General features: G+C 41.4%; 2 protein-coding genes across 2 annotated transcripts in view; both read left to right on the top strand.

The window, feature by feature from the left end:
* The window catches only part of LOC107711916 (uncharacterized), a 3,500-nt gene extending 3,448 nt beyond the window's left edge, over nucleotides 1-52 (top strand). Inside the window, exon 2 of the mRNA XM_016517005.1 lies at nucleotides 4-52. Within this exon, the coding sequence (XP_016372491.1) occupies nucleotides 4-52 (49 nt within the window). The remainder of the gene's footprint in view (nucleotides 1-3) is intronic.
* Nucleotides 53-1,654: 1,602 nt separating this feature from the next.
* LOC107711915 (cadherin EGF LAG seven-pass G-type receptor 3-like) overlaps nucleotides 1,655-15,300 on the top strand; it is a 44,514-nt gene continuing 30,868 nt past the window's right edge. The window contains 3 exon segments of the mRNA XM_016517004.1: nucleotides 1,655-6,037; nucleotides 13,569-13,900; nucleotides 14,255-14,543. Of these exon segments, the coding sequence (XP_016372490.1) occupies nucleotides 2,221-6,037; nucleotides 13,569-13,900; nucleotides 14,255-14,543 (4,438 nt within the window). The 5' untranslated portion in view covers nucleotides 1,655-2,220.

Here is a 15,300-nt window from a genome sequence, read left to right as displayed (position 1 = left end):
CAGTATCAACAAGGATGTTGTACTTGATGAAATCACGTTCACCACCGAGTAGGAGGTAAAGCTGGCAGGAGAAAGAAAAGGTGATATGACTTCAATACATTGAATGAAAAAAAAAACGCCTCGGGAAATCAGTCGGTGAATAAGACATGACGTCACAGGTGAACAATTGCTACAGCTACACACAAAACTACCCCCCCCCACTGACCTTATTATACAGTTTTTTCTGCACACCAAAAGTAAAAATTAGGTTATGCTTGACATTTGTTGATTATATATTTTGTAGTTAATGTAGAACAGAAAACAATAAACGGTAAAAAAAAAAAAAAAAAAGTTACCTTGCATTGCTGGGGAAATTATATTAGGCCTATATTTAACTGCACAATACATGACATTTCTGTAAAATAGGCCTACTAATGTTGTTTTGTTTATTTGTTTAATGTTTATTGCATTATATTAGTTCCATATATGTTACACGGATGCTGTTTTATCTTTTTATCTTAGTTATTGTTCATGTAAAAGTCACAAATGATATATTTGATACTTCATGTGGCCTTCTGTTACAAGTGTTAGTTATTATGGAGGATATCAGTATAGGCCTATATTTTAAGATAGAAAGCATAGGTATTAACATATCATTTGAATGAAATGTATGGATTCATTTATGGAATATTTATTAAATATAAATTATGTTCCATTTCCACGTTCCATATCTAATTTTCACTTTGATATTGATAGATTGTCACATGGTACCTCTCCAGCGGTGGACATGGCGTCATCTGAGTGAGGAAACAGCCTTGCGCACACTGGAACGAACCATTCCCGTATCAGCGAGAGAGAGAGAGAGAGCGAGGAGAGAAAGAAAGAAGCGAGAGGGGGAGGAGTGAGGGTAGCACCGGGTTCGCTATGAGCCATGTTGGATGTGAATGAGAGATGCTGCGCTCGTGCCGCTGCTAGCCGGAGCTCTACCAAACACCGAGAGTAGATGCTAGCTTCCCGGGATCACCGAGCGACCGGGGAGCACGGCGGAAGGAGTCGGGCGGTGGTGGATGAGCTGGTCACTTAGCCGGCGTTTGGAGAGAGAAAGAGAGACACTTCGGTTCAGAGAGAGGGGAGAAAGGGGGGAGAGAGAGAAAGGATTTCACCAGACTAATGGCTGCACTGCTACTGGACTTGGGCTCGCTTTCGCCGCTGTTGTTTCTCCTTCTCCTCAGCTCTTTGTTCACTGTTATCCCGGGGAGTGCAGCAGGGCCGTTCTGCCGCTCCCTGTGCACCCACCCAGCCCCCGGAGACGCTCAAATCGCCAGCTTGCCCGACGGAACGGTAACGGGGGCTTTGGCTGGGGGCGATTGGAAGATCCACCCTGCACGGACGGTACAGTCGCGAGGACGGGAAACGCAATGCTTACGCTCCTGTGCAGTGGAACCCCCCTCAGATCCGTTGAGTCCGGATTACCGGAATTCTAGTGCATGGATATCAGAACCGGCGGCGCACACCGGACGCTGTCATCACCAGCCTCTTTGGAGTAACGGTGGCAGCGGAGAGAAGGGCGTTGTTTCTCGTGTTCTCGCCTCTTCGGTTCAGTACGGCAAAAAGAGGACTATACAAAGGACTAGAACGCACTCGCGGCCACAGACGCGCCTCGACACGGACAGGGTCATTGCACACAGCGTGCTGGATAACTGTAGAACCGTGGATAGCATATCCAGGCCTAACCACTGCCCATGTCACCCAAAACGGGAGTTTGTCGCTGCCAAGACACCAACTCGGCCGTTATTAAAAGCCTATTCTTATTTGAATGTGGTTTCGGACGCCAATAAATTGTATAAAGCGACAGCGGACCGTCCCCTTTCAGGCCCCCTGAATGTTATCGATCTCACCAGAGAGGGCTGGAACGGGTCAGGCATTAGGAATACCCGCGGGTGCTCAGAACCGAGCGCGTGGCAGCTCTCTCTAGGGCTTGGAAGCGACGCAAGCAGCTATCTCGAGTCACACCGGATCAGAGGTTGTTCTGAAAGGCATCCAGACTGGCACAGCAGTAACTGGCACCGGTTCAACATCTCTCTGAGGCGTTACGCTGTTTGTGCAAGGCAGGCAAGAGAAAATACAAACACCACATCTTCAAATAACAACTCAAAAGTAGAGTTTGTGCATGCAAAGTCTGATCGGAATAGTCCACAAAAGTCTTCTTGTGCACTCGAACGGACTGATGCTCGGGATTTAATGCCACAGGCTGTCTGGGTCAGGACTGGGACTCGTTTTGATGACAGAAAGGCTCATTATAATGGATCAACTGGAATCAGCGCTGCTCAGTTGTATATCGGCGATGTACACAACTCTGACTCATCTGCTACTGGCTCTCCCAGGGGTCATAATGCATCACATATCTACCTCTTAGTCGAGCTAAACTTTCCTAAACGTTTTCGTGACTCACACAATCACACGCGTGCAGAGCGCGCGAGAGAAGATTCAGCACCCGCTCAGTGGGCAGCGCCAGACTCCGTGCATGAGCTCGCTAACTCGAGCCACTATACTGAAAGTTTGTTGCTGATGGATTGGAACAGTAACAATAACAACAACTGCGCCAAAAATCGTAATAATAACCACCACAACAACAGCAGTCCTGGCGATCAAAATGCAAATGAAACCCAAAATGTTCCAGACAGTGAAGAGCGCGACTTTATAAGAGGGGAAAGCGCACGTTATCCTTGCTCCAGTGCGCGTGCAGAGTGTGGCGACTATGACAGCTTAAACGCCGATGGGGGAGCCACGCGGCCGCAATTAAAATCCGGTAAACGGGTGTCATTACAAGCTGAGGGTGTCAGTCAGCAAAAGGAGCAGCTGGAAGCCGCGACTGAGTGCGGTAGGAGGGAGGGACAGATAGAGGGCGGGGTGAAAGGGGAGGGTGACAGACAGCCTGTAGAGGGAGAAAGGGAGGAAAGCATGGAGTGGGTGATTGCAGAAGACACAAAGGAAGAGGCAGTGTTAGAAGAGAAAAAATTACTGAGAGAAAAAGGTCAAGGCAATGGCACCTCTCAGTCAGACAGAGAGAGTGATGAAAACAAAGAGGGAATATGGACTGAACAAAATGAGCTTAAACGTGAAAGTGTAGATGGGGTGGAAAACACACAAAAAGATCAGTACACTGCAAAACAAAAAGCAAGAGAGAGTGATGAAGTTCAGAGAGGAGAGGAGCAAGAGTACATCGAAGAACAAACAGGTGTCCCTCCTGTTGGGCGCTCCCGTAGAGCTGCTAATAGGCACCCCCATTTCCCCCAGTATAACTACCAGGTTCAGGTTGCTGAGAACCAGCCTCCTGGTACCTCAGTCATAACTATGACAGCTGAGGACCCTGATGCTGGTGAGGCAGGCAGACTCAGTTATAGCATGGCCCCTTTAATGAACAGCAGGTCCATGGATTACTTCCAAATCGACCCAATTACTGGCCTTCTCACCACCACACACGTTCTGGATCGAGAACACATGGACCTGCACTACTTCCGAGTTACTGCCACAGACCATGGCTCACCACGCCTTTCTGGAACAACTATGGTGACCATCACTGTGGCTGATCGTAATGATCACTCTCCTGTGTTTGAGCAAACAGAGTACCGAGAGACCATTCGAGAGAACGTGGAAGAGGGATATCCTATACTGCAGCTGCGAGCAACAGATCTCGACTCGCCAGCGAATGCTAACATACGCTACAGATTTATTGGAGAAAGTGCAGCTGTTGCACGTTCTGCGTTTGAGATTGATCCCCGATCAGGCTTGATCACGACACGAGGTATTGTTGACAGAGAAGCAAATGAACGTTATACATTGTTGGTGGAAGCAAGCGACCAAGGGAGAGAGCCGGGCCCACGGTCTGCTACCGTTAGCGTCCATATCACTGTGTTGGATGAGAACGACAATGTTCCACAGTTCAGTCAAAAGCGATATGTGGTTGCCATTAGAGAAGATGTCCGGCCACATTCTGAAATCCTCAGAGTCAGCGCCTCGGACCAGGATAAAGATGGGAATGCTGCTCTGCACTACAACATAATCAGCGGGAACAGCCGAGGGCAGTTTGCGATTGACAGTGTTACTGGAGAAATCCAGGTAGTAGCACCGCTGGACTTTGAGACGGAACGGGAGTACACGCTACGGCTGCGGGCTCAGGACAACGGCCGCCCACCTCTCTCCAACAACACTGGAATTGTGAGTGTGCAGGTTACTGATGTCAACGATAATCCACCAATCTTTGTATCCACACCCTTCCAGGCTACAGTGCTGGAGAGCGCTCCTATCGGTCACTCCATTCTCCACATACAAGCTATTGATACAGATAATGGTGACAATGCACGCCTGGAATACCGTTTAACAGGAACTGGCACAGATACGCCATTTGTTATCAACGCTGCCACTGGTTGGGTCACGGTGAGCTCAGAACTTGACCGTGAATCAGTAGAGCACTACTTTTTTGGTGTTGAAGCTCGAGATTATGGTGCTCCACCTCTTTCCGTCACAGCTAGTGTTACGATCACAGTAATGGATGTTAATGATAACCGACCAGAATTTCTACAAAAAGAGTATTACGTCAGACTAAATGAAGATGCAGCTGTTGGAACAAGTGTGTTCAGCGTAACTGCAGTTGACCGTGATGTAAATAGTGCCGTCACATATCAAATTACCGGTGGAAACACACGTAATCGCTTTGCCATTAGCACAGCCAGTGGCGCAGGACTTGTCTCACTAGCACTGCCTTTGGACTACAAACAGGAGCGCCGCTATGTGTTAACAGTCACTGCCTCTGACAGAACTCTCCACGACACCTGTCAGGTCCACATCAACATCACAGATGCCAACACACACCGTCCTGTATTCCAGAGCGCTCATTATTCAGTAAGTGTGAATGAGGACCGGCCTCCTGGCAGCACTGTGGTGGTCATAAGTGCCACAGATGATGATGTTGGAGAAAATGCCCGCATCACTTACTACTTGGAGGACAATATTCCACAGTTCCGTATAGATCCTGCAAGTGGAGCGATCACACTTCAAGCAGAACTAGACTACGAAGACCAAATGACTTACACGCTTGCCATCACTGCTCGTGACAATGGAATCCCTCAGAAGTCTGACACCACTTATGTGGAGGTCAATGTTAATGATGTAAATGACAACGCACCTCAGTTCCTGAGCCCCAGATATCAGGGTGGAGTCAGTGAGGATGCTCCACCTTTCACTAGTGTCCTGCAGATCTCTGCTACTGACCGTGATGCTCATGCCAATGGCCGTGTCCAGTATACGTTCCAGAATGGAGAGGATGGTGATGGTGATTTCACAATAGAACCAACCTCGGGAATAGTCCGGACCGTCAGGAGACTTGACCGTGAAAGTGTTCCCTTCTACGAGCTGACTGCATTTGCTGTGGATCGCGGTGTTCCGCCTCAGCGTACACCTGTACACATTCAAGTCAGTGTCATGGATGTCAATGACAATGCTCCAGTGTTTCCTGCTGACGATTTTGAGGTTCTGGTGAAGGAGAATAGTGCCGTTGGGTCTGTCGTAGCTCAGATTACAGCGACTGATCCAGATGAGGGCCCAAACGCTCAGATTATGTATCAGATTGTGGAAGGAAATATTCCAGAAATCTTCCAAATGGACATTTTCTCAGGAGAACTCACTTCTTTAATTGACCTTGACTATGAAACACGGAACGAGTACGTAATCGTTGTCCAGGCCACATCAGCTCCGCTAGTCAGTCGTGCCACAGTGCGCATACGACTGGTTGACCAGAATGATAATGGGCCCCAAATGCAAGAATTTCAAATCATCTTTAACAACTTTGTATCCAATCGATCCAACACCTTCCCAAGTGGGGTTATTGGACGAGTTCCAGCCCATGACCCAGATGTTTCGGATCATCTCTACTACACTATAGACCGTGGGAACGATCTGCATCTGCTGCTGTTGAACCACACAAGTGGGGAGATCCGCCTCAGCCGGAAACTGGACAACAACCGACCACTGGTGGCCCCGATGCTCGTCACCGTCACTGGTAAGACCAAGGGGGGAGGGAAAGATGTGAGGGAAAGGGGGAGGGAGGAAGAAATGGGGCAAGGGCTATTAAGGTCATAAGGATGAAATCAAATCAGGTCAAATTGGTTTTGCTAACTCTTTTCTGCAGTGCTCTATTATGAATATTGCTGAAGGCAATGTGTCAGTGTGGAGAGTCTATGTTAGAGGAAAAATAGAAAGAATAATAGATATCTTCAGAGAAAGCTGACCCTTGACTTGCATTTTTCTCTGTAAAGACATTTAGTGATCAATGTAAATTACTTTATGCTGGAATGATTTCTACTGGCATTAGAAGTACTGTAACAGGAGTCTCAGTGGTAACACGAGAGAGTGTAAGTGCTGAGGAGAGCATTGTTCGGCCACAGTGGCTGATGTTGTTGATGGCATTGCTGGGAAGTGTAGATAATTGTGGCTTTTAAAAGGTTATAAATGGTGATACAGACAAGGTGACTAAAATGGTAAATTTAACATGATGTGTAGGGTTTTGTGGGTTTTTGCTTGACGTGAACAATATTGCTGATTTTGTTCTGTGATTTTACCTTATCTGGCAGTTTGTGTGTGTGTGTATGTGTGTGTAAGGCATATAGGTTGGGGAGTTTGTAAGACTGCAGTGTTAGACATCTCAGTTACCCTCTGGTAAAATTCTCTCTCTCTCCTCTGAGGAAAGCACCCTTCCGTTTCCATCCTCCTTTTGCTCTTCATTTTTCATTAATTTTGCCTCCTTGCTTTTCTGTCTATCTCTTTCTCTCCCTTTTTTTCGCTTATACAGAACATATTTTTCTGTTAGGTTAAATAGTCTAAATATGTGTTTCTAAATAAGCGGAGTGGCTTTCTTCTGCATTGTACAATTTAATCAGAGTTTTGATGTCCCGAGGGAAATGGAAGGTTAAGTTGAAGGAATTTCCTATTAAATAATTCCTTTGTATTCCGCTTCACCCAGAGAAACAGCAGTTACAGTTTTCTAATGAGCGCAGCTCATTGTCTGTAAGATGAGATGACAGTTTGAAACTCAGTGTCGCTTTTATCTTGTTATTTCCAAGCAAGGCAGATGTGCTTATATTTATGTGATTAGTTTATTTTGCTATTCCCTTAATGTTGTGATATACAAAATACACATTTGAAGTGTAGCCAAAATCGTATTGGTCTCAGAGATAATGCATGCATCCTAAAATAAAAGTGTGTGTACATGGTAAATGTAGTTTAAAAGAGGATTACAGGCCTCTTATCTTGCATGCTCTCTCTCTCTCTCTCTCTCTGTTCTACTTTACTTTGAGTGTAATAGGACGTCCTTAGGGGTAGCCTGGCTTTGGAAACAAACAGAGCACAGTAATCAGCTGTCAAACCAGTGCCCAAGATTTTGTGTGTGTTTGGTTAATCAGATGGTTTAATATTCGTTCATGCAGGCATCTACAATGTTTATGCCTACATCTCGGTCTGTTTGAGCATATATTAAGTTTGTGTGTTTATACACATATGTTTTTGTGCGTATGTGTGTAAGTGTCTGTAGTTGAGTGCCTCTTGGCTGATGGGGGTAGAAATATATTTCCAGGTGACTAATTTCAGCTATGAAGGGCAAACGTCTAAGCATTTCACTATTTTTTTGTGTGTGCAAAAACACACAAACGGAGGCCCTTGAGACCTGGGGTCTGTTTTGGTCGTGCTAGATTTGTAATTTCAATGTTTAAAAGCGTGTCAAATGTGTGAGCTGCTGTTGTGAGAATTTGTGAGCATGTGCATGTATCAGGTTTGTTGTGTCAGGTAGAGAAACCTGAAAAACCTAGGGACCTCTGAGATCTATTTGTTTATTTCATGTTTTTGTGAGCTGGTAGAAGCAATTTGCATGTTTTCCTAGATAGAATTGCACCACCAAACACACATGCACAGTCACTCTGTGTTTTTTTCTAATGATCCCCCGTGCAAAACAAGCCTAAAATAAAGTTCACTTTAGAGTGGGTAAGTGAGCTGGATTATAAAAGATTAAAAGGGTCTGAGAGAGGAATAGAGAGAGATACATTGAAGAACGAAGAAAGGATGGGTTTTGGGAATGTGTAGAGGAAGAAAAAGAAGAAAACAGTTTGAGAAAGAAAAGATAACAAAACACTCAAGTGGAATAGAGAAATGGAGGGAGGTGAATGACAGACGAGTGATTGAACAGGAGGAATAGAAAGAGGAAAAACTCACTGAGTTCAGGTCTTGGCTTTGAATGGCTCAAAGGAAAATTATTTCAGATGAAAGAAATGGAAAATTGCCCTCTTTGAAACCCAACATACAGCTCTTAATATGCTTTTTAGTGAAAGACTCTCTCTCTGTGTGTGCGTGTGTGTGTGTGTGTGTGTGTGTGCGTGCGTGTATGCAATGGTTCTGTTTGTCTTTGTGCCTGTACTTACAAATCGTCTTCATAACTAGTATTTTAATCTTGTTTTCTAGTAAAATATTGAAACATCTTTATAAACGAGATAGTTGTACTTGAAGTTCAAATGTATAAGAAAATAATATGTTAGAAATTGTGTTTCATTTGTCATTGTGTTTTCAATTTCATTCCTTTTTTCTTGTTTTAACCATACATTTCACAAAATTTTGATAGATTTATGCCCAAAATAAACACATACAAGTTGTCAATGGGGTTATAAAATAAACTTAATTAAGAATATATTCTCTAAAAACCAGTCTTAATATCTTGGCTTATCAAATAAATGTATCTTGTTTTAAGGATATTTTGATATTTTATTGATAAACAGGACATTATGAAATATTATAAAAATAAAAACATTGTACACCTCTGTGGTCATAGTGTCATAAATAAGATGACATACATTAGCATTCAAAGTTTGGGGTCAGTAAGATTTTTTGACTTTTTTTTTAAGAATTCCCTTATGCTCACCACGGCTGCATTTATTTGATCAAAAATGTTTTTTATTTTAATGTTTAATTTCCAAATGTATTCCTGTGATGCAGATTTTAATTTTTAGTAGCCATGACTCCAGTCAAATCCTTCTGAAATAATTCTAATATGCTGATTTGATGCTCAAGAAAAAATTATATTATTATCAATGTTAAAAACAGTTGTTGAAAATCTTTTGTAACGTTATAAATATCTTTACTGTCATCCTAATTTTTCATATTCCAGTCCTTCCACTGATTGCTAATGTCAGACATCATAGACACAAATATTAAACTGCAAAAACACACTCTCACACTGATGATTTGACTTATCCTCTGTGGGAGCCCGAATGTGTTGATTTAATCAGCATGACTAATAATATTTTCCTGCTGTAAGCTACATTAATCATTTAAATAAATGTTTTGTTTAGTTTTATTTAGATGTTGAGTAACCATAGTCTGTTACCCCTGCACTAGTTGTGACTGTTTACAGTAATTAAGATCATTTACTTGTCATTTTGCCGTAATTGCTGTTATTTGTTAGGCCTCAGTGATTATTGGAATATGACAGAAAATGATATACAGTATAGTGCTGATTTGCACCATGTGTCTTTTAGTTTATTGACTGTGTGGTGTGTTAGAGAGAAACAGGGACTGTTTTTGGGAGGTCAGTAAGGAGTCACTGCCTTATAATCCTGTAATCAAACCAGCTGCCTCCTCGCACCCTCCCCCCATTTCTCCTGTACCTCTCTTCCCCCCAAAACCATTTTTTCTTTTCATATTTTCCTCATCTCAGTCTTTCCCACAAACACACTTCCTCGGATATCTTGTATGCTTGATATTACCTTCATCTTTCTGGCATCTATGTAAACACTCCTGCTTCCCTGCCTCCACCCTTCCTCCTCTAACTCCTTTTGCTCTTTCTATTATACACACACACTCTCTCTCTCACTCTCTCTCTCTCTCTCTCTCCCTCTCTCTCACACAGGGTAGCATTTCATCAAAGGAGGATATAATCTCCTTAGACACTGATACATCCAGTGACATTAAAAACTTCAAGCCGCGCCTGTCATCCTCTTGTAGATGCTCACACGTTGTGCTTGATTTTATTTATTTCTAACTTGAGTCAAACACTTTAGCACTGTGGAAAACTGCAAATAATTTGAGCTAAACTGTAATTTACAAAGAGTACATGCAAGCAGTGTTTGGTGGGGTGAGCCAAGCAGGATGATTAAAAAGGGACAGTTCACCTAAAAAGGAAATTCTGTCCTATTCACTCCAGACTATGTGTGATAAACAGACGACAATTTACTTATTCATTCACTGACTATTTTTCGTCCATTGAGCTGTTAACCGTTGCAAAACAAACATTATTTAGTTAGCAAGTTGAACTTGAGAACTGCATCACACCAATTTGTGAATTAATTATTTAGACCAGTTTTGTGACTCGGACCAACTGATTGATTGAATAGATCTGATAAAAAATGTTTTTCATAAATTGGACATTACTACTATTCTCTTAAACACAACAAGGAGATCTACAGCAAATGTCAAGATTTTCAATGAAAAATAACTTAGTCATGTGTTTGGGGAAAGTCGTTATTTCTGGAATTTTGTTTTGCTACTGTGTAAATTTTTTTTTGTAATTTAAAAAAAAAACTAAAAAAAACTGTAAAAATGCTACAGCCAAAACACAAATCAAATTCTGTGTAATTTTACTAGAAAATATTTTTACATTAAATCTATTGTTTTTGCGAGTAAAATATATGAATTACAATACAATTTATGGTGAAAAACAGTTTAGGGTGAGAAAAAAACAGAAAGAACATTCTCAGTATTTATTTAAATAGTTTTGTTTCTTCTCGTATTTGTTATCAGTAATGTACTTTGTGTTAGTATTTTGTGTTAAATTGGATGTTATTTAATTAATGCATTATTTTAGTGCTATGTGTTTTACCCTGATGGTGTTTTGTCTTAGTTTGTATGACTTTGTGCACCATCTATACATTATTGTCCATGTATTTGGCCGATATTTGATCATTGTCCTTGTTTTATGAACTGACCACTTACGATGAACATAATGTGGTTTTCTATTTTACCTACTGTGTTATTATGGTGATTATTAGTACAATTTAATGTGAAATGCAGATTTTGGTAGTTAAAGTATGTAAACGTCAGGGCATTTTATCGTGATTTATCGTGAAACCGGTAATCGTTCCATCCCTATAAACAATACATCATGAAATATATGGTTATAAGTTATATAATATACAAGCACGAATATACATTGTCACCGTAATTTTTTACAGTGAATGGATTAAAATGGCAGGTGTGGTTGAGTCTAAAAGAACGTCTTGTTTCTGTCTGTGTGTGCATGAGACAGAAGTGGGGGATGGATGGTATATTTTATAAGAACTGCTTATCAGTATGAAAGGCGTGATTTTAAGGGGATGACATTGTGATCTAACGTCTCTCTTTCTCCCCTACCCCATTCATTTTATCTTCTGTGCTTTTATTCTTTCACATCCCTGACTCCTCCTTACCAGCCTCCAGCAGCCTCACCCCTCACCCCATCTCGCTCTCCTGCTCACTGTCTGCTGAATCATTTCCTCTTCTGTGTGTAATTTTCTTTCACTCAATTTAAATCGACTTTAGAATGACTTGCTGCCAAGACTGTATTCATGCACTTTATAGCCAAAACATTTTCGAAAATGGAAAGGCAACTGTGAAAATGTCATCAATGTTGTACAAACAGCATGGATATGCTGAATAACATGATTCAGAATTGCTTGGACTGGTGTTAGTGGTACTGGAGTATCAAAGATCTTCAACAGAAACAGCACTCCTGCATGCTTCAGTGGTCACTTTAATGATAATAGTGCAATGGTGTGTATTTTCAAACTCACAGCCCAAAAAGGGGTAAATGGTCCAAATTCAGAGTCAGTGGCTGTAATATTTAAACCCAAACACATATGAATGTATACAGCTGCATGTCAATAGGCTTGCCAAGAACTTGTCTGGGTCATATTTTACCCTAAAAAGGAAATATTTTACCCTCTCAAAGGAAAAACAAGGCCGGTTTTTAGGCCATTCAGATTTTTATGATACATATTTTCCCCAACTCTCATCCCCATAATGCAGAACAATGCCAACAATGACATTTTATTTAAATATAATTGATGCATCATATTAGTATTTGCCTTTAATTTATGCTAATTTAAAAACATTGTATTATAGCAAATAAAGTATTGAAGGGATAGGCCACCCAAAAAATGTAAATTCTGTCATCATTTACTCACCCCCATGCCGTTCCAAACTTGTATCCATTTCTTTCTTCAGCTGAACGCAAAAGATATTTTGAAGAATCTTGGTGACCGAACAGTTTCGGTTTCCCTTGACTTCCATTGTATTTTATGTCCATACAATGGAAGTCAGTGGGAACTGAAAATATTTTGTTACCAACATTTGTCAAAATATCTTAATTTGTGTTCAACAGAAGAAAGAAATTCATACAGGTTTGGAATGACATGAAGGGGAGTAAATGATGACAGAATTTTCATTTTTGGGTGAGCTATCTATTTAAAGTGCAGTCACATTAGCAAAGTTTTGTGGACAAAAACAGTCCATTGCCCACTGTCAGTAGTGTAGTAATGCGCAAAGCACCATTCACAAAGAAGCCAATATCAAACCAAGCAGCTTTCAGTTGGTCAATGCAGCAAATTTGTGTGGAAAAACCTGAATCCAATGTAAAATCTGTGTGGGGAAATGTTTTGCTTATACTCAAATATTAGATTTTTTTTAATTGCATGGATTCCTATTGAAATGACTGAATTTTGTCTGTGAAATTTCACTGTAAAATGGTAAATGTGAACATACCTTTACACTAGTAAGCATCTTATGAGAATAGAATTACAAAAAAAACCCGAAATGCTTGCAAAGCAAAAGGTCTGATCAATAGGTAGTGTGTTTGTTCACAACAACGTCATGAAAAAAGTTTTAAAATCCACATCATTTTTTATATACAAAACAAAATGCCTTCCTCCATCTTTTGATTTTGGGGTGAAATGTCACCTGGACATGTTTTCATTAGGTTCACCTACACAATATCTGCTCAGTTACCGAAACCCTTGAATCTTTTCTTTATTTCTTCCTTTATCCCTCTGTCTTTTCAGCATACTCTCTTTTCAGCTCTAAACTCTCTGTGTGTATTTCTGAAGTTGTATGCACTATATGCCTTTGTTTGTGTATGAGCATAAAGTATGTGTGCGTTTGATGGACATACATGACTCACTCAGCAGCATGTTGCTAATTTCACAGTCAGTGAGCTGTAGATTATATCACAGGCTGTACTGACACCAACCTGACTCAGTTGCATGTTGAGATGGACCTCTGAAGTAGTACAACTCTCACAGCTACACAGCTTTACAACAGTAAAACAGACTGTGTGACTGCAAACTGAAATGATATTTGACTGAACTGTCAGACATGTTCTTATCCCTTAACTTCTAAACTAAAGTGATTTGACAAACTGCTTTTACACATACTGTGATACAGGACAAGGCTTGTAGATTTCAAGTATATTATTGCTCTCTAACTCACTTCATCTTCCTTTGACTCTGTCTGTTTCTCAGATGGCATTCACAGCGTCAGTGCTCAGTGTGTGTTGCGGGTTCTCATCATTACGGAGGAGATGCTCAGCAGCAGCATCACTGTGCGACTCCAGAACATGTCCCAGGAGCACTTCCTGTCCCCGCTGCTCACTCACTTCCTGGAAGGGGTGTCAGCAGTGCTTTCAGTCTCTCCTGATGATGTGTTTGTGTTTAACGTGCAGCCAGATGCAGGAAAGGTGCTCAACGTTAGTTTCTCCGCTGCATTGCCAGGTGGGCAGTTTTTCCCATCGGAGGCTCTGGAGGAGCAGCTGTACCTCAACAGGCCTAGACTCAACGCCCTCGCACATATGGAGGTAAAACAGCTGCCTTGTAAAGATCATTAGATAAGAAAATATAAAATGTATCTTTAAAATAAATGTGATATATCGATTAGAAATTATTAAAACATTGAAATGCAACACTAAATGACCTTTTTTTGCATTTACAAAATGATTTTACTAAGCTGATAGAATAGGAGCATTGAACCAGCCAATGAACGTTCAGCTGAATTTTAAGACACGGCCCTCTAAAACACAGCTTGGATAAAATTTGAAATGTGAATTAAATAAAAGCGGTCTCCTAGTCCTCCATACTTTTTGTGGTGAGACCACACACAAACATACAGACACACTCACACTTCTCTGATGCTGTATTTTGTATTCCGGCAGGTTCTCCCATTTGATGATAACGTGTGTTTACGTGAGCCATGTCAGAACTACATGAAGTGCATCAGCATTCTCCGCTTCAACAGCTCTGCTCCCTTTATCGCCTCCCCATCCACGCTGTTCCGGCCCATCCATCCCATCACAGGGCTGCGCTGCCGCTGCCCTGCCGGATTTACGGGAGATTACTGCGAGATTGAAATTAACCTGTGTTACTCAAACCCCTGCATGAATGGAGGAGTGTGCGCTCGCAGAGAGGGAGGTTACACCTGCATCTGCCGAGAGGATTACACAGGTGAGAGTGTGATTATGTATTTTAGTAAGAGATGTGTTATTGTGTCTTTCTAGATGATGGGAAGTCTTGCAAGGACTTGCAAAAGAACGTCTGGTGCACTTTGCAGTTTATTCTGGCCAAGAATTGCCCACTTATGGCTGGTTCACACTGCCAAAACAAACAGCAACATTTCAAATGTGTACTAAAGTTGGCTGTTGGATGTACAGTAGAATGATGAAAATAAAAACTGTCATGTTCATGCAGCCCAACAGGCAGCAACAGACAGGTTGGCACACTGATCCAACAAACCCAACAACCCTTGGCATTTGATGTTTCTTGTGTGGTTAGACAGGAAAGCACAGAATATCTTTCAAAGATTTGATTATAGGGGTTGGACTGGATATAGGCACAGATTCCCAATCCAATTAGATTCTAATTCACAAACTGTATTCCATTCCGAATTTGATTTGATTCATTTCTGATTAATTTTTGAATGTTTCAGTTTTAATGTCAGTTTTGTTTATGTATGAAAAAAAAAACTTAGCTAATGCTATAAATTATTTAAAGGGTTAGTTCACCCAAAAATGAAAATTAGCCCACAAATTACTCACCCTCAAGTCATCCTAGGTGTATATGACTTTCTTCTTTAAGACGAATCTAGTCGGAGTTATATTAAAAATGTTCTTTGATCTTTCAAGCTGTTTAATGCCACTCAGCGGGTGTTGCATGCATCAGTCCAAAAGAAGTTAAATAAAAAGCGCCCATCCATAAAAAAAAA

Source organism: Sinocyclocheilus rhinocerous, unplaced genomic scaffold, assembly GCF_001515625.1.
Source record: "Sinocyclocheilus rhinocerous isolate Xijiao unplaced genomic scaffold, SAMN03320098_v1.1 scaffold1168, whole genome shotgun sequence".
Taxonomy (NCBI): domain Eukaryota; kingdom Metazoa; phylum Chordata; class Actinopteri; order Cypriniformes; family Cyprinidae; genus Sinocyclocheilus; species Sinocyclocheilus rhinocerous.
This window is presented reverse-complemented; position numbering and strand designations above follow the sequence as displayed.